This window comes from Brassica rapa, chromosome A10, assembly GCF_000309985.2.
Source record: "Brassica rapa cultivar Chiifu-401-42 chromosome A10, CAAS_Brap_v3.01, whole genome shotgun sequence".
NCBI lineage: Eukaryota > Viridiplantae > Streptophyta > Magnoliopsida > Brassicales > Brassicaceae > Brassica > Brassica rapa.
In genome coordinates, this window is record NC_024804.2 from 6,354,022 (window position 1) to 6,372,694 (window position 18,673).

At 45.5% G+C, this 18,673-nt stretch overlaps 2 protein-coding genes and 1 non-coding gene across 3 annotated transcripts; 1 reads left to right on the top strand and 2 right to left on the bottom strand.

Annotated features, from left to right (window-relative positions):
* Window positions 1-403: 403 nt before the first annotated feature.
* LOC117129436 lies at window positions 404-511 on the bottom strand. Its single transcript, XR_004453085.1, has one exon. It is a non-coding gene; the product is annotated as a small nucleolar RNA R71 (small nucleolar RNA).
* A 13,990-nt stretch (window positions 512-14,501) lies between these two features.
* LOC103843895 lies at window positions 14,502-15,438 on the top strand. The gene is made up of 2 exons (XM_009120666.1): window positions 14,502-14,967; window positions 15,275-15,438. The coding sequence occupies exons 1-2, from the start codon at window positions 14,502-14,504 to the stop codon at window positions 15,436-15,438; spliced, it is 630 nt and encodes a 209-aa protein (XP_009118914.1).
* A 2,235-nt stretch (window positions 15,439-17,673) lies between these two features.
* LOC103843894 lies at window positions 17,674-18,456 on the bottom strand. The gene is made up of 2 exons (XM_033282870.1): window positions 18,076-18,456; window positions 17,674-17,979 (listed from the first exon to the last, which is right to left on the bottom strand). The coding sequence occupies exons 1-2, from the start codon at window positions 18,454-18,456 to the stop codon at window positions 17,674-17,676; spliced, it is 687 nt and encodes a 228-aa protein (XP_033138761.1).
* Between the last annotated feature and the right edge of the window lie 217 nt (window positions 18,457-18,673).

An 18,673-nucleotide genomic window follows, 5' to 3' on the forward strand; every position in this document is an offset into this window, starting at 1 on the left:
CAGGAGCCGCTCAACCTGTAGAAGAGGCTGCTCAACCAAGGGCACTGGCCGACTACAATCGTCCAGACGAGTACTAGACCAACCGATCAGCCATCCGCCTTCTAGAGATTCAGAAGGAGAATTTTGAGCTGAAGCCTCAGTACTACACACTTGTGTCGCGGCTACCCTACTCTAGGTTACCACACGAGCATCCTATGGACCATCTGAAAAGGTTCAAGGATCTAATCGCTGCTATCCGTATGGATGGAGTCCCTGAGGACTACCTACTGTGCAAGCTCTTCAAGTATATTCTGACTGGAGAAGCGATGCACTGGCTTAAGCAGCTACCTGCAGGATCTCTAACATCATGGGCCGACATCAGGAATGCTTTCTTGTGAAACTTCTTTGATGAGGCACGCGCTAAAGACTTAAGGAGCAAAATTGCTACATTCGCGCAGGAGACTGGAGAGTCTTTTAAAGATGCATGGATCAGATTCAAGTTCTTCCAGCGTGACTGTCCACACCACGGATTTAATGAAGTGCAACTGCTGAGCACTTTCTTCAGAGGTATCACCTTGAGGTATCAGATGGCTCTTGATACAGCTAGCGAGGGAAACTTCAACACTAAGAATCCTTTGGAAGCTGTGAGACTAATAGAAAATCTGGCAAACAGCAGCAACACCAAGAACACTGACTTTGTGAGGAAGAAGTATGTTGCATCCCTAGAAAAGGAGCAGATGGACGAAGTTAGAGCAAAGTTAGATGTGGTTCATGAGCTTCTTAGAAAGCAGGTCTGCTCAGCTGAAGGAGAAGTAGCTGTAGACATGGAAGGAGAAGAAAATGTGAACTACATTGGAGGAACTGGATTTCAGAGGTCTGGAAAGCAGGGAGGAAACAAAAACTTATATGGTAATGGTCAAAGGAGTAACCAGAGTTCACAGTTCCAGAAACCTTTCAGCAACAACAGCAGAAGCTATGGAACCTCATACTACCAGAATCCACCACCACAGACTCAGGAGAGCAAGATTGAGTCGATGCTTGACAGAGTTCTGGAAGGACAGCAACAACTCACTGTGGATTTCAATGGAAAGATAGATTCCGCCTACAACAGTCTGAACACAAAGATTGAGACCTTAGGGACTCAGGTGAGGAAGCTTGAAATGAAAGTGGTTCAGACTGCATACACTGTAAAGAGGCAGGAAGCCTTGGCTAGAGAGGCAGGAGTTGAGAAAGCAAAGCACCACGTGAATGCCATATTAGATGATATTTCTGGCAAAAGGTGAAGCATGAGAAGCTTGGAGAAGGAGACTTCGAAGTTGAAAGCTCCATGAGCTTCAGTGGATCCCAATGGTGTCGACCGACGTCAATGGATGCACATCGATCGACAGACCATGACGAAGATCGATCGACAGATTACTCTGGACATCGATCGACGTCATCTGCTGAAACGACTGCGGAGTGTAGTGCAGTTCGAATCATGACTCATGAGGAATTCGCAGATAAACACACTCACCCACCCTCCCCTTTCTACGTCAAAATCGATCGACCGCAGGAGCCAACCATCGATCAACAAAGAGAGACGGTCATCGATCGACCTACCTCACCCCCATCGATCGACAGGAACCTCTCACCCACCGAGTGCGATTACCATCAATCGACAGTAACCGAATCAACGCACTCTGACCACCATCTAAACCCTTAGCAAACCCACCAGAACCAACACCCAACTCTTCAGACACTACACCAGAGCCTATAAAAGTTGATGAGGCAACTGAGGGAAGAGTGTTAAGGAAAAGGAAGGAGAAAACTCCTAAGAACCTTAAGAGGGAAGCTAATGAGAAGGAGATGGATGGTTTCACTAAGAGAGTCCTCAAAATCCTAGTGGAGAAACAATTTGATGAAGTTTATTTCACACACCGGTTGGGGATGTTCTTCAGGGATACTAAGGAAACTGAGGAGGACATTAGGAGAATGTTTCATCATGTCAGGGAAATGATGAAACTAAGGATCACATTGAAGAAAAAGAGTGGTCATGGGAAGTTTGCAATACCATGTATGGTAAAAGGTATTGAATTTCCCCATGCACTTTGTGACACATGAGCATCAGTCAGTATCCTACCAAAGGTTATGGAAGACCAGTTGGGTCTGAAAATAGAGCCTTCATCAGAATCTTTCACCTTCGTGGACCTTTCAGAAAGGAGCTCAGGAGGCATCATAAGAGACCTTGAGGTACAGATTGGTAATGCCCTTGTCCCAGTAGATTTTCATGTCCTGGACATAAAGCTTAACCGGAACTCTTAGCTTCTGCTTGGAAGAGCTTTCCTAGCTACAGTAGGAGTTGTATGTGACATGAACACCAACATATTGTTTCTGACACTGATTGATCCAGACATACACTATGACCTAGTTCGAGTTGTGAGACAACATGTCAACGTCGTGGAAATTGGGAATGAGCTTGGCTACATTGCACCATGCCATTCTGGAGCAGAGTATGAAACCGAGTACTCGGAATCGATCAACACTCACACTGTCACATCGATCGATTCATATGAGTCACCAATGACCGATGAAAGCTATCTCACGTCGCTCGACGAGAGGCAACCGGTAGACTACTCCACATCCCCAGATCAGTATTATCAAGACTTTGCCTTTGAACAACCCAACAAGAACAGACGTGATGACTATTCAATAGGCAGTTGGGCAGACAGTGGATTCCATGAAAGCTTTGCAGTGGAAACTGTGATTCTTTCATCAAATGAGGATCCTATTGAGGAGTATGATGAAGATTACTGGAAGGAAAGAGCTACAGAGATTGCTTTGCAGGATGAAAGATATTTAACACATTCCTTCAACAACACGCCTACACCATCGATCGACGGAGTCTACTCAGCATCGATCGATTCCCACCCTCATCCAGAAAAAACAATCATCTGCATCGATCGATACCCCACCGGGTACATCGAGCGATATTAAAGCCGCGGCCTCAAAAAAACAAGGAGGGAATATTCCAATTCCTATCTCAAATAGGTTTAACAAAACCTATATAAGGAGTTCTACACCCCAGAATACTTCTCACAAAACATAAGCAGAAAATATGAATGCTCCAACAAATCAATCAGAAGGAACATCAAGGAAGAGTATTCAATCCAAAAACCCTAATTCAGCAGAGAAACGTCTACCATCGATCGATACATCAGTATCAACATCGATCGATTCTCATTCTAAACCTCAACTTTCTTTACCTACTAAGAATATGGTATTGATTACGACTTTCTATTACCTGATGAATTTGGTATTTTCAGGGACCAAGATGGCCACACAAGAGCTATGGATGGAAGGATTCTACAAGTACCAGAGAGGACATATCAGATATCATTCAGCTGGCCAATGGAGCAGACAACTTGTTTACGCAGCAACGCAACATCCCAGACAACAATCCAACTGTTCCAGACGAATTTCCAAAGGCCACAACAACAGGAATTGGTTCACACCAATCGTGCAAACCTGCTGCCCAAGCATCGATCAATGAGGTTGCTTATACATCGCTCGACAGGTTAACACCAACGTCGCTCGATAAGGCACCTCTGCCATCGATCGATAGACGTTACGAATGTGGACGTCGCGCTTATGACAACTTTGGAGCCAGAAAGTTTAGATGGGAACAAAAGGACGAATATGCAGTCTCTAGAGAAGAGTATGGACTTGCAAGGAGCGCAACTGGTGATATGATTCCTGTTACCAAGGATGACATCAGGAAAGTTCTGGAGAGAGCATCCCTATTTGGAGAGGGCAGCATATGTCTTCCAGAACAGGCCACTTCTCACACACCAACAACACTGACACCAATAACACTGGCACCAGAGATCTAGACCAAGGAGGAGATCAATGAAATGGTGAATGGTATTTGTGGAACTCAGGAAAAGCTAGGAGATGAACTCAGGACATTGGTAGATGACACTTATCAAGCTTCGCCAATTTATTCTCTTCTCTTTAAGCTTCGCCAACCAAGTGTATCCCAACACCATATCAGTCGCTCCCAAATCAAACACCAATAACTCTTCGTAAATAGCCACTCCTTGGATATTTAAATATACGTTCCCGCATTTCCACTGCTGGACAACACACGACCATCTCCAATTGCCACCCCAAAGTCTTGCGTGGGTGATACTGTTAGACCCAACTCCTCTACTAGACGTTTAGCTATGAAGTTGCACGACGCCCCAGAGTCTATTAGCACCACCACTTCAGCTCCCCTAAGAGACCCTCTGACTCTCAAAGTCCGTTTCGTTGTGATTCCCACCATAGACTTGAGAGAAAGAACTTGGAGCTTGTTGAGGTCGAAAACGGTTACGACGAAGTTAATATCCAAATCTCCGCAAATATAAGTATGAGTGTCCTTCCGCAACGAATCGTGCTCAGTCAATAGAATGTCGCGACATATGTTCTCGAGATAAAACTTTGTTCAAATTCTATTTGGATCAGACACTAGCTGTCCCGAGGTAACGGAAACGTATCCAAGCCAGCTACCGATAGGTTCGAATATGACGATCAGAACACGGACAAACCAAGCTCAGTCACTACGCAACTACCGAACATGCACACTATCCGGTCAATGCGTAGCGTCGCTACGTAGCGACCGAGCTCGAGCCAAGCTTGGTCACTACATAGCGACCGAGCGTCCGTCCCGCTCGGTCGCTACGTAGCGACCGAGCATGCGTTCCGTTCAGTCACTACATGGCGACCAAGCATCCATCCCGCTCGGTCGATCCGTTCAGTCGCTACGTAGCAACCGAGCTCTTCCGAAACGTCGATACGACGCAAGTCCATGCATTCTCGTCTACCTTTCGATGCTATCTCCCGAAGACCGTAGCGAACCCATTTCATGTTTTCCGCCATTCGAAGTCATCGATCAAACTTTGCAGGAAAAATCGCGGTAAGTTCGTTCTTTATCAAAAGAAGCCGTAATAAACGCTTCGAGTCAAAAGATGGGCCAAAAGGACCTAAGACATGACTCGATGCCCAACTTACGATTTTATAACCAACAGCCCGTAAGCCGCATGATGGTTTCCGCTTGGTTCGCAAGGAAAGATAAATGTCAAGTTTCCGCGGATAAATACGAAATTTTGAAGATAATTACGAAGATCGGGAAAAATGGAATATCTCCATTTTTATGCTATGACGGCTTAAGGGCAGAAGAGAAAAAGCGTAAACTGACCTAGGAGCGAGTATATAAGGAGTCCTAGGCGAGAGGCATGGGGGGGATTTTTTCAGAGAAAACTTAGCACTTAGAGTAATCAGGCAACTTTCCGTTTTTGTTATTTCGAGCTGTGACTCAATTAGGTTTAGCCGTCTTAGGGTTGCTAGAACTAGAAATCTTGCCGACAGCTCTCGAGCCCAGGCTTATACCTTGTTGTAAACGCTCATACGCAAATTCAGAATAAGACTTCTCTTTGCTCTCTTTTTACGATTTTTCTACTTTGTCGTTGTTATCTCGTGTTCTGATTGCTTAGCGTGTGGTATTAGCAGATATCCGGGACCTCTGGAAAATTAGAGTTTTCCTAGTTTCCTAATTTAGACGTAAATCGACAGTGCAAGTTTTGTTTCCCACAGTTTGGCTCTAGAAGGAGGGGGGGGGGGTACGGATCAATCTAACTCGCAACCACATCACGCTCAACCAGACATGTCAACTGACGACGCGGAAAATGTGCAAACTCCTCTTAACGGAGGAAGAGGCACTGATCTCCACACTCCAGCAGCGGACGTATCCGCGGCCAATGCACCAGCCGCGGCGCTCGAGGAGTTTAAAAAGATGTTCGCCACCTACGAGAAAAGGTCGGAAGAACAGGATAAGCTCGTGAGCACCTTGACCAATCAGGTTGAAACTTTAACGGCAAGGACTCGAGTAATCCGTCCCCGCGGAACCACTAAAGTCCGTGGGAAAAGACTTGACTTCGTAACCCCACTCGATAGGCCTGGAACTGCGTGGGAACGACCTTCGGTTTAATACCCTAGCGATAAATCTCCCATCGAAAAGGGGAACCGTGAGAGTCCTCCGCCTCCCACAAAGGATTCGGAGGATAATGAAGTTGAGCACGTCGACTTGGATCCCAGCGACGTTTCCAATGATACCAAGGAGGATGTCGACAGACATCCAAGAAGGACCAAAAGTCGATCCGCTCGGGAAATCTCTCCGTTCGACAAACCAATGACGGAGGAAGAGGAAATCCTCTATTGGAACGAGCAAGAAGAGCTGGCTGAAAAGCAAACTGAGCTAACTCGCAGTAAACGCCGACAGGCTCGGAAATCTGCTGACGAGACGTCGGATATCCGCGATGTTCGCGACTACATCACCAAAACTGCAGCAGAAGTAAGAGCCGTGAAATCCCAGATCCATCACGCTACTAGCACTGCCCCCGAGATCGACAGGCTGCTGGAAGGGGCTCGGAAGACCCCCTTCACCACTCGCTGATATGAGGGTATCTGACCTGGGGAAAATCAAAGTGCCAAAGTATGATGGTACTACCGATCCGAAGGCGCACCTTCAGGCTTTCCACATCACGATGGGAAGAGTAAGACTGAAGGACAGCAAAAAAGACGCCGGCTTTTGCCACCTATTCGTCGAAAATCTGGAGGGAGCAGCCCTCGAATGGTTCGCACGTCTGAAGCGAAACTCTATCGGGAGTTTCCAACACCTCGCATCAGAGTTTCTCAAACAATACTCTATGTTCATACATAGAGAAACTTCCGATGTCGATCTCTGGCGCCTATCCCAGAGGGAACCTATCCCAGAGGGAGGACGAACCCCTCCAGGGTCAGCGGGATAAGCGACAAGGTGGCCATTGACGCGCTCAGAGAGACGCTCTGGTAAATGTCAAAATTCAGGAAATGGATAACCCTCGACAAACCGCGGACGATCCAGGACGCCCTCCACAAGGCAACAAATTACATTATAATCGAAGAGGAAACAAAATTCTTGTCGCAAAAACATAAATCCACGAGACCATCCTCGAAAGACGTGGATCCAAAAACGAAGAAGAAGAACTCTCGTAACGACAAGTACGTCCATCACAAGGGGGAAGATCTCCAAGTAGCGCACAATTACGCGATTAGTTCGGACCAAGGCCGAACCACAGGTAATATGTGGACTCGCAATCAAGGATATGACGAAAACCCCTTCGGCGAGTTCCACCAGTCCCGAGGACACTCCACGACTAACTGCAAAGTCTTGGGAGCAAGACTGGCCGCGAAGCTATTAGCTGGAGAGCTCTCGGAAGTGACCAGTGTCAAAGATCTCATCCTCGAGACTGATCGCCTTCCGAAGACAGACAGAAATCCGCCTGCAGAGAAATACCCTCACATAAACCAATCCGGGGATAAACGCGGCAGAAGGCCGGATGACAAAAGAAACGATAACAATCGTCGCAGAGTCAACATGATTATCGGAGGATCGCAATACTGCAACGATATGGTTTCGGCCATCAAAGCTTACCAGCGGAAGGCAGAGTCGAGTGCGAACTGGCCTACATGGTTTCCTCCCCGAGACGGTCAAAACAGCTCTATCACCTTTACGAAGGAAGAAGCCGGAGGGATCGATCAACCTCACTGCGATCTGTTCGTCATTGATCTCGTCATACGAGATCTGGAAGTTGGGAGAGTACTCATTGACACGGGATGAGCATCGAGCTCGGAGAAGTAAATCCAACGCCGAAACCACTCACGGGTTATTCGGGCGAAGTATTGATGACTCTCACATCGATCCAGCTGCCAGTCATAGCCAAGGAAATCAAAAAAATCGTCGAGTTCGCGGTGGTCGATCATCCTGCTATCTACAACGTGATCATGGGAACCCCATGGCTCAACGCCATCCAAGCCGTTCCGTCAACGTACCACCTCGGCGTCAAATTCCCAACCCCGAACGGAGTCGCAGCTATCTGGGGATGTCAGAAACAGTCACGGCTATGTTTCCTCGTGGAGCACAATTTAAGACAAATCACGACTTCTGCAACGGCAAATCGTAAGCGCACGAAGATAGATCAACCTTCGGCCAGATACTCCCCAAGGAAAGACGATCTAACATCGTCTGCTGGCGCAAACGCTTCGGACGTCGAAACTCAACACGATTCCGAAGCCGACACTACAACTCGACCGGAACATCTGGAAAAGAGCACTCACCCAGCCACGGTCATCACGATCAAGGCGGTCAGCACGACGACAACCGCCGAGTAAAAACGCTCGTGGCATAAAAAAGAACTACGACATGGCTTGATCCTCGAAAAGGGTACGTAGGCAGCTCGTCGAAAGACGAGTTCAGCTATCCCCCTCTCTAAAAAGGGGGGGGGGAGTGGGCACATATACTCGTTTACTCCCTCGTTTTAAAAGATGCACCATTGTAATCGAGTTTTTTAAAACTTTACTACAATACACATTCCTTTTTTTTTAAAACACTTATGTTTACGCAAAAAGTCTTAGGACATGCTTAAAAAGTCTACAAATTTTAGACTCTTTTCAACGGCCTTATCCGGCCCAAAATCACAGAGCAATCATCCTTCAGCACCAAAAATATACGTATAGTCTTTGAAACAACTGCGAGACGTCACCAAGTTAAAATTCGAGACGATGCGAACAAATTGGCCAACCGCGACCACAAAGAACCGACACCCCGTTCGTCTATTGGCCCCGACGAACACGCCAACCGTCTTAAACAAACGCAACTCGATCACTCTTTTGATCGTCGAACATCCAACACAAGGACGAAAGCGCGCTACAAAAAAAATACGAAATTTTGGTCTAACACTTCCAGTTGGCTTAAAAATTATCTCTGGAAAGATGCTCGTACAAGTCATATAAGCCGAGAACCTATCGCGGACTTGAAATCGGTACGAATCAGGTAGAAATCGCAACGGGAAAATCGATAGCCGGCTAGTCACCGCACAAACCTTAAACCGAGAGTAAACCTAGATCTTGCCCTAAACCCATCGCATTAGTCTCAGACATCTCAAGACATGACATCTAAACGATACAAGATCCTAAATCATGTCTCTCCGTTCACATCACAACGTTCTTGAAAGTTGTAAGAATAAATAATTTTTACGAAAATTCGCGAATGAACCGACATATAGAACGTCTCAATGGAATTAAATATGAGACAACTACTCATGTTTACTTCAAAACTACTCAAAACAAAACAATTCGAAATAAACGCCTATCATATATAAAAACCGCATAAGCGGCAGGGATTCAAAGCCACCAACGGCCAGTCCCGGTAAACGATAAAACGGCCGAAACAGGCCCATGCAATGTCTCGAAATAGAAGCCACACTCGGCAGAAAAAAAGACAAATAAAGGCCACACTCGTCCACAAACACAGGATAAACAAACAGCCGTCCCCCGCGGGACGATCCACCTCCTCGCAATCACCGGGAAACTCGGTCGTGGTCTCTACGGTATCGGGAGAAACCGGGATGGGATCCCAGAATCCCTTGATCCTCCCGTCGATCGGAGAAATGAGCGCCTCAGCGTGAGCATGATCGTTCATGCCGCCCTTCATTAACCCCATCTCCTTCTCGAAAACATAGTCGTCTGCCTGCGTCTTCCAAAGGCTCCCGACTGAACTGCGACACTCACGGTAATCGCCCGTGAAAGCATCCTTGAGGTTCCCGTATTTGATATGGAATTGAGAAGCATAGTCGGCCGCCTGCGTCTTCATCAACTCTACGATCTCCCTCTTACTCTTCTGTTCCGCCTTACGAACAGCCCTCGCATGGTCACGAGCGAGTTATGCATCGCGCTCCAACATCTCGCCTTGCATGCGAGCAAGATCCATCTTCGCTTTCTCTGCTGTAAAGCGATAGACCATGGCCTCCCTATGGCTCGCCTCAAGGGCCGATCCAAGCAAATTCAGACCCTGCAGAACCAATTAACAAGTTTTAAGCGGGAAAAGGGGTACATAAGACAATCGCCAAATTTCTCGAAAACTAACCCCGTTGATGATACGAGATCCTTCTGCGACGACTTTTGGCCTCCCCGATTCGTTCGTAGGCGGGGGAGCATCAAAAACCGAGGGTAGACCGACAAAAAAATCATCAAAGTCTGGAATAGGGATCTCGCTCGTACCGCTTCCATCGCCGTAAGCAAGGTCTGGATCCCATCCTGGAAGCAATGAATCATCCACCGAAAACTCTATGTTACCAAGGTCAATATCTTTCCCCTTCGAAGAGTTCAAACCCGTCGCAACCGTGGGAGCAGCGTCGGGACCTTGGTCATCAGGCTCGGAGTCGATTCATGTTTCCACGCCCGAAGCAGGACCGGGATGCACAAACCTCAACGCCTTTCAAACTCTCTTCGGCGTAAAGGAAGTCCAGAGAAACGGACAGTTCCTGAGATGATCCCTCACCGCGATAATATCCTCAGGGAACGGAGCAAGCGGATTGAGGAAGGGACGATCGTTTGGCAACCTCCGGGACAATGGAATACAATTCTCTTCGACAGATGCAGTGTCTATACGAACAAAGAAGAAAAACTTCTTCCATGAGTTGAAGTTGGAAATAAACCCCTTAACCACTGACATGAAGTTCCGAGGGACCAGTCTATACTTGTCCGTATCCTTGACGATCTGTAACCTGAAAAGCGCTTCAAAGTGGTCGACGGGAAGGGAGAGACCATGCTCGTTGCCCAGAATCAGGACTCCAACGAGGTGCTGGATGCTAAGGGGGTTCAATTGGCTTATCGTCACCTCCAAACGATCCAACACACCGGCGATAATTTTGGAAATCGGGAACCACAAGCGGCAGCGCACTACGAATGCTTCGTAACAAGTAAAGTAACCCTCCGGGGGACTACTAGCGCGTTCTTCTTGACGAGGAACCCTGAATTCTACCGTATCCGGAATTTGGTAGAACGACCGCATGATCCCAAGAAATTCGCTAGTGCTCCTACTTGGTGCACCTTCTTCGACCGAACGATGGGTCATAACCGGGAACGACTTCTCTTTGGGAGGTGTGATCGAACCATAACACGCAACCCACCATGCCTCGTTCTAGGTCGGGTCTACCGAATGAGGCACAAATTCTATCTTCGGCACAAGGAGCTCTTCATGAACGTTTGCGGAAGAGGATCCTTTCTTCGAAGTCTTTTTCTTACTCGACATTTCGAGTTTATAAATAGAATCAAGAAGAAAAGGATAGAGAGATAAGAGAAATTTTTTCAAAAGAACTCTTTATGAGAATGAGAAAGTGAAAAGATTATGAAGAAGTTACCTCCCTTCTTATAGGCATGAGAAATTACTATTTACTTGCGGACTTTCGGACACAAACTTCGCCTAAATGTACCAACCTCGTCCGAACTCGTCATACCATACGCTAGAATCTCACTAGAAATCCACGATTCTAACGGACTATTGGGATCGAAAACGGTTACGATGAAGTTAATATCCAAATCTCCGCAAAATATAAATATGAGTGTCCTTCCGCAATGAATCATGCTCAGTCAAAAAAATGTCGCGACATATGTTCTCGAGATAAAACTTTGTTCAAATTCTTTTTGGATAAGACACAAACTTTCCCGAGGTAACGGAAACGTATCCAAGCCAGCTACGGATAGGTTTGAATATGACGATCAGAACACGGACAAACCAAGCTTAGTCACTACGCAACTACCAAACATGCACACTATCTTGTCAATAAGTAGCAACCGAACTCGAGCCAAGCTCGGTCGCTACGTAGCGACCGAGCTCGAGCCAAGCTCGGTCGCTAAGTAGCGACCGAGCGCGCGTCCCGCTCGGTCGCTACGTAGCGACCGAGCTCGAGCCAAGCTCTGTCGCTACATAGCGACCGAGCGTCCGTCCCGCTCGGTTGCTATGTAGCGACCGAGCTTAAGCCAAGCTTGATCGCTACATAGCGACCGAGCATCCGTCCCGCTCGGTCGCTATGTAGCGACCGAGCGTGCATTTCGTTCGGTCGCTACATATCAACCGAGCTCTTCCGAAATGTCGATACGATGTAAGTCCATGCATTCTCGTCTACCCTTCGATGTTATCTCTCGAAGACCGTAGCGAAACCCATTTCATGTTTTCCGTCATTCGAAGTCATCGATCAAACTTTACGGGAAAAACCGCGGAAAGTTTGTTCTTTATCGAAAGAAGCCGTAATAAACGCTTCGAGTCAAAAGACGGCCCAGAGGGACCTAAGACATGACTCGAGGCCAAACTTACGATTTCTTAACCAACAGCCTGTAAGCCGCATGACGGTTTATACTTGGTTCGCAAGGAAAGTTAAATGTCAAGTTTCTGCGGATAAATACAAAATTTTGAAGATAATTAAGAAGATCGGAAAAAATGGAATATCTCCATTTTTATGCTATGACGGCTTAAGGGCAGAAGGGGAAAAGCGTAAACCGACCAAGGAGCGAGTATATAAGGAGTCATAGGCGAGAGGCATGGGGGGGGGACTTTTTCAGAGAAAACTTAGCACTTAGAGCAATTAGGCAACTTTCCGTTTTTGTTATTTCGAGCTGCTAGGTTTAGCCGTCTTATGGTTGCTAGAACTAGGAATCTCACCGACAGCTCTCGAGCCCAGGCTTATACCTTGTTGTAAACGCTCATACACAAATTCAGAATAAGACTTCTCTTTGCTCTCTTTTTACGATTTTAATACTTTGACGTTGTTATCTCGTGTTCTGATTGCTTAGCGTGTGGTATTAGCAGATTTCCGGGACCTCTGGAAAATTAGGGTTTTCCTAGTTTCCTAATTTAGACGGAAATCGACAGTGCAAATTTCAGTTCCCACAGTGCTCTTGTTGCTTTTGTGGCTCTTCATCCTCTTCCGACTCACCCCTAGCGTCTTCATCTCTCTCAGATTCCTCCTCCACTTCCAGACATTTGAACCTTTGAAACGCTTTGCAGCGATGGCTTGAGAAAACCTTTCTCCGCAATGCCGACAAGGGTTGTAGACCGTCTTTTTCTGCTCATTTGTCTTGTTGTCGCGCTGGGATTCAAAGGATTTTCTGGCGGTGGTTGTTTCACTTTGGTTTCCCGGAGGAGAGTGGTGGCTCCTCTGGTTGTTATTGAGCGCAGGAGGATAGACCAATTTCTTATATATGCAAAGGGTTTTCGAGCAAAAGCAGAGTGAAATCAGTCTATGAGCGGGAACTGTTAGCAATTGTCTTCGCAGTGACAAAGTGGAGGCATTACTTGACAGACCATCAGTTCACCATTAGGACTGACCAAAAGAGTTTGAGACATTTGCTAGAGCAGCGGGCAGTAACGGTCGAGCAACAGAAGTGGGCGTCGAAGCTACTGGGGTTGAATTATACGATTGAGTGTAGGCCAGGGAAGGAGAATCGAGTGGCTGATGCTCTTTCAAGACGTGTAGAGTTGACAGGGAATGCAGCTGAGTTTAAGGAATTTCAGTTAACTGCACCACTATCTATTGATATGGATGAGTTAGCTTTGCAAGTGATGAGGCTTTGCAAAGCATAATTCAGGGAGTTCAAAGTGGAGATCAAGAGTTTGAAGGGTATTGTTTGAATAATGAAGTGTTGTTTAAAGATAGGCGTTTGGTGATTCCCGCTAAGTCTCTTTTCATTCCGACTCTGATGAATCAGTTCCATGATAGCGCCATAGGGGGGCATGAAGGAGTTCTCAAGACGTTTAAACGGATGGCTCGTGAGGTCTATTGGAAGGGAATGAGAAGTGACATAACGGCATTCATCAAATCTTGCAACGTTTGCCAGAGGAATAAGTATTCTACCTTGTCTTTCGCATGGTTACTATCTCCCCTACCGATTCCAGAACAGGTGTGGTCAGATATTAGCCTCGACTTTGTGGAAGGACTACCAAGTTCTAAAGGCTTTGAAGTGATACTGGTGGTGGTAGATAGGTTAACCAAGTATGCACATTTCATACCGTTGAAACACCCTTTCATTGCTAAGACTGTGGCTGAAGTGTTTGTGAAGGAGGTGATCAAATTACATGGGTTTCCTAAGACTATGGTATCTGACAGATTTAAGGTCTTTCTGAGCAAGTTGTGGACTGCTCTCTTCCAAAGTCAAGGCACGGCGCTGCATAAAAACACAGCATACCATCCGCAATCAGACGGACAAACGGAAGTAGTCAACCGTTGTTTGGAGGCATATCTGAGATGTTTTGCAGGGCGCAAACCGTCTTCTTGGAGTCAACGGTTGCCTTGGGCAGAGTATTGGTACAATACATCACACCATTCTTCGTCCAAGACAACGCCATTTCGTGCTTTATATGGGAGAGACCCACCGAGACTATTGAGGTTTGGAGACATTCCAGCTGCTAATGCAGAAGTGGAAGTGCTGATATAAAGTCGGGATGCCTTGTTATAAGAACTACGTGACAATCTGGTTACTGCGCATGCTAGGACAACGATGGGAGAGACACACCGAGACTATTGAGGTTTGGAGACATTCCAGCTGTTAATGCAGAAGTGGAAGTGCTGATATAAAGTCGGGATGCCTTGTTGTAAGAACTACGTGACAATCTAGTTACTACGCAGGCTACGATGCATGCAGCGGCAAATAAGCAGCGACGTGATGTTCAGTTTGACGTTGGAGATTGGGTGTACTTAAAGCTCAGGCCATACCGAAAAAATACCGTGGCAATGCGGAAGGTAGAGAAGCTTGCACCACGGTTCTTTGGTCCTTACTTTGTGATTCAGCGAGTGGGCAAGGTCGCTTATAAGTTGGCTCTACCAGATCAGAGTCAAATCCACCCAGTGTTCCATGTCTCCCAGCTACAGCTTGGAGTGGAGCCTCAGGATAAGGTTCATGAGCTTCCTTTAATCCTTTCTTCTTCCTTCGAGTGGAACACTGAGCCTGAAGAGTTGTTGGAGATCAGGCAGTCGAGTTTGAACAAGCAAGCGGAGGTTCTAGTGAAATGGAAAGGTTTGCCTGAGTTCGAGAGCACTTGGGAATCAGTTAAGACATTGGCAGAGCAGTACCCAGAGTTCCAGCTTGAGGACAAGCTGAGTCTTCTTCGGGGGGGGGGGGGGGGGGTGGTATTGATAAGCTAGCTGTTACAATGGCGTTCGTTCAGAGGAGAGAAAGGACTAAAAATATCAATAAGAGTTATCTTATGACTATGGGGTTAAATCTTCTTTGTGGGAGGGAAGGTTTAGTAGTTGTTATTAATAAAGCATGGAACTATGTTATTTCATTTACAATGCTCTATTAAAGGGGGAGTGTCCCTTATGAAACTTTATCAAATGATCATTTAAACAAATTAATCCTCTTCCTTATCTTATACTCTCTTTCTCTCTCATTCTTGTTACGAAAGCATCAGCTTATCACCAGGCTTTGTGCTTCGATCAATCAAAGCTTCGCGGGTTGAGAACTGCAGGCTGGGCGTCGAGGCTGATGGATCGAGCAGTTGGCTTCATCTGGAGTGGTCGCCGTGAGCTTTACGGACTGAAAGCTTCAAGCTTGGGTCGAGGAAGATGAAGTGGGCAAGCTACAAATTCATACACCGCTCGAATAGTGCCCTCGGCGTTCGAACTAGGGCTGTGTCAAGAGTGACAGATCGAGAGCCTGGTCTTGTTCATCGAGGGCTTTGTGCTCGCGGGTTAACCGATCCGGATTGTATCGAAAGAGTCTGATCGAGCACTCATCTTCTCCCCCGTCGAAAACTCCAAAGCTCACGACAGAGACATGACCAACTTCTAACATTTTGCACATTTGGTCCCTGTGTTTTGCTCCTTTTCTATTTTGACCCCGAAACTTCTGTTTGGTGCAGATTAGTCTTTGAAATTGCCACATAACTTCAGATTGTGCATTCCAGCCCCTGTTTGTGCAATATGAACAAATGCAACACCTAAATGCAACTCATATACACTAAAATGACCAAATTCAATAGCTAAAAACATGTAAAAACACTATACATCAACTCCCCTAAACTTGCTTCTTTACTTGTCCACAAGTAAACTTTCAAGAAGAGTAAAGAAGAGAGGTTGAAAATGCAAGCTCCTAACCAAAAGAAACTCTTCAAAGCCATCAGCATGATATCCATACAAAATCGTAGCAAATAGCAAGAACATGGTTCCTCATTAACTGTAGCTTCTCTAGACCTGTCTCAACTCTAAATTTTATTTCTTTACAGTCATCACCTAGAATCCACAACAAGCCAATCAACCAACCCTCACATTCATTAAAACAAGTCTCAAGATGAAGTCTCACAAATGGGAACTTGATCCTGATCATTTAGTAAAGTGAAGATATGGCTATGAGTGGTGAATCAAAGAAAAGGAGCAATGACATTACACAAAATCTATCTAAGAAAGGGAACAATTTATGCATACAGCAGTTAATCCTCATTGTTCTATCCAAATCACAGAGATGTGATTCATATTCTACCCTTTTTCTCATGTCATTCTTTCTTTCTCTCACCCCCAAACTTTAATAACCCTTCATTCTTTTTCACTCACCAGATGAACTCACTTTTCTTTAATAATCAACTAGGGATCCTTTGATCTTTTTCTACACTTAGCTCAATATGAACGCCAAACTCTTTTTTTAGAGCTTGTTTTCCTTTCTTTTGATCTCTAGTGACCTTTTCTCTTTTGAACTCTGGTGGTTTACTCTTTTTCTTCTCTCGACCCAAATACCAATCAGCTCAGACCTTAGCCATCACTTAAACCCACTACCCAACCTAAGTGCTAGCTTCAAATGAGATCCTAATAGCTAGCCAAAATGAGAATCAACAGATGTCGTTCCCAGTACTTTCAAGTTTTTGCACATGTCAAAGCTATCAAAACAGGCCTTACTCAAGCAGTTAAATGGTGGTTTGAAACAAAGGGTAGTGTTTAAGGAGTGGAAACCATCTCAAAGATGAAGATGACCACTTGGATTGACAGAGGTTGGTGGAAGTGGAGAAAAGACAATCCAAGTGTGTATAAGGTATCCATGATCAATTATTAAGAGCCCATAAGAAAGAGGAATTAAGTTCATTAGACTCAAGTAGATTGGAGTTGGAATCAAGGACAAGCAGTTTCAAACAAAGCAATGAGTTCACGTGGAGTTTTCAAGGCTCGAAACTTGCAAGTCTTAAGAGATGGTCACGCTACTAGCTATGATTAAAACGGGTGTCATACTGAGTTCTTAGCATGAGTTCTTTGCATGGCATTTAATGCAGATGAATGCAACCTATATGCTTCTAGACTCGATCCTAACAATGAAAATGCAGCAAAATGAATCTAGATGCTTGTTTTTGTTTTTTAGAATTTGTAAAATTTTATGGATTTTTCTATGCAATAAATATTAACAATGCAATGCATGAGACTTACACAAAAGAAAACAGAATGTGAGATAACAGTTCTCTCCTCCAAACTTACTTCACACAGTCCCTTGTGTGATAGTAAAGATGAAGAAAAGACTCAAAGGAAAAATATAAGGAAAACTAAATCTGCACAGAGGTGGGGAAACACATACCTGAAGCTTTTGTTGGATGCATGGGATGGAGGATAGGGAGGGATCTTCTTTTTGACTTGTGGCGATTGACCCTCTGGATTAGATGTAGAAATCCCCCAAACTTGTTGGTTGACCTCTTCCATCTATTCAATAAACCCTAATCACAAAAATATTAGTAAAACATAGATAGATATATATATACAAAAGATAACATGAGATTGCCTCCCAAGTGCGCTTGTTTTAAGTCTCTAAGCTTGACTTCCTTTTCTCGTTCTAGGCTGGGGTTGGATCAGAGAGAAGAACTGAGGTTCCCTCACTCTCTGTTGTTGTTGCCATGTAGGGCTTTAGTCTATGCACATTCAATGTGAAATCGCCACCGGTCTTGTTCCACAACACAACAGCTCCGTAGGGCCTTACTTCATTGATTTGAAAGGGTCCAAACCATCTTGATTTGAGCTTCTCGAGAAAAACCTTAAACCGAGAGTTGAATAGCAACACCTGATCACCAGCACTGAACTCCTTCTTTAGGATCTTCTTGTCATGGAAGGCTTTAGTCTTTTCTTTGTAGATCTGAGAGCTCTAAAAAGCATCAAGCCTGGTTTCATCTAGCTCATTCAGCTGGATCAGTCTCTTCTCCTTAGCAGTTTTGATATCAAAGTTCAGGAGCTTAATTGCCCATAAGGCCTTGTATTCAAGCTCAACTGGGAGATGACATGACTTTCCATAGACAAAGTTAAAGGGAGTTGTTCCTAAAGGTGTCTTGAAGGCACTTTTGTATGCCCATAGTGCATCGTTGAGTTTTAGAGACCAGTCTTTCTTTTTCCTCCCCACTATCTTCTCAAGGATGGCTTTGATCTCTCTGTTAGAGATCTCAACTTGTCTGCTGGTCTGGGGGTGGTAAGCTGTTGCTACCTTATGATTGACCCCGTTCTTCTTCAGTAAGCTCTCAAAGACTTTGTTGATGAAGTGAGAGCCTCCATCACCGATGATCACCCTTGGAACTCCAAATCGTGAAGATGATGCTTTTGAATAGCTTAATGACGACCTTAGCATCATTGGTTGGGCTTGCAATGTCTTCTACCCATTTGGAAACATAGCCAACAACCACCAGGATGTACTTGTTTTTGTAAGATGAAGGAAATTGCCCCATAAAATCAATACCCCAGACATCAAATGTCTCAACTTCCAAAATTGGGTTCTGAGGCATCTTGTTCCTCTTGGTGATATTGCCTCTTCTCTGACATGTGTCACATCGGGAGACAAACTACTGAGT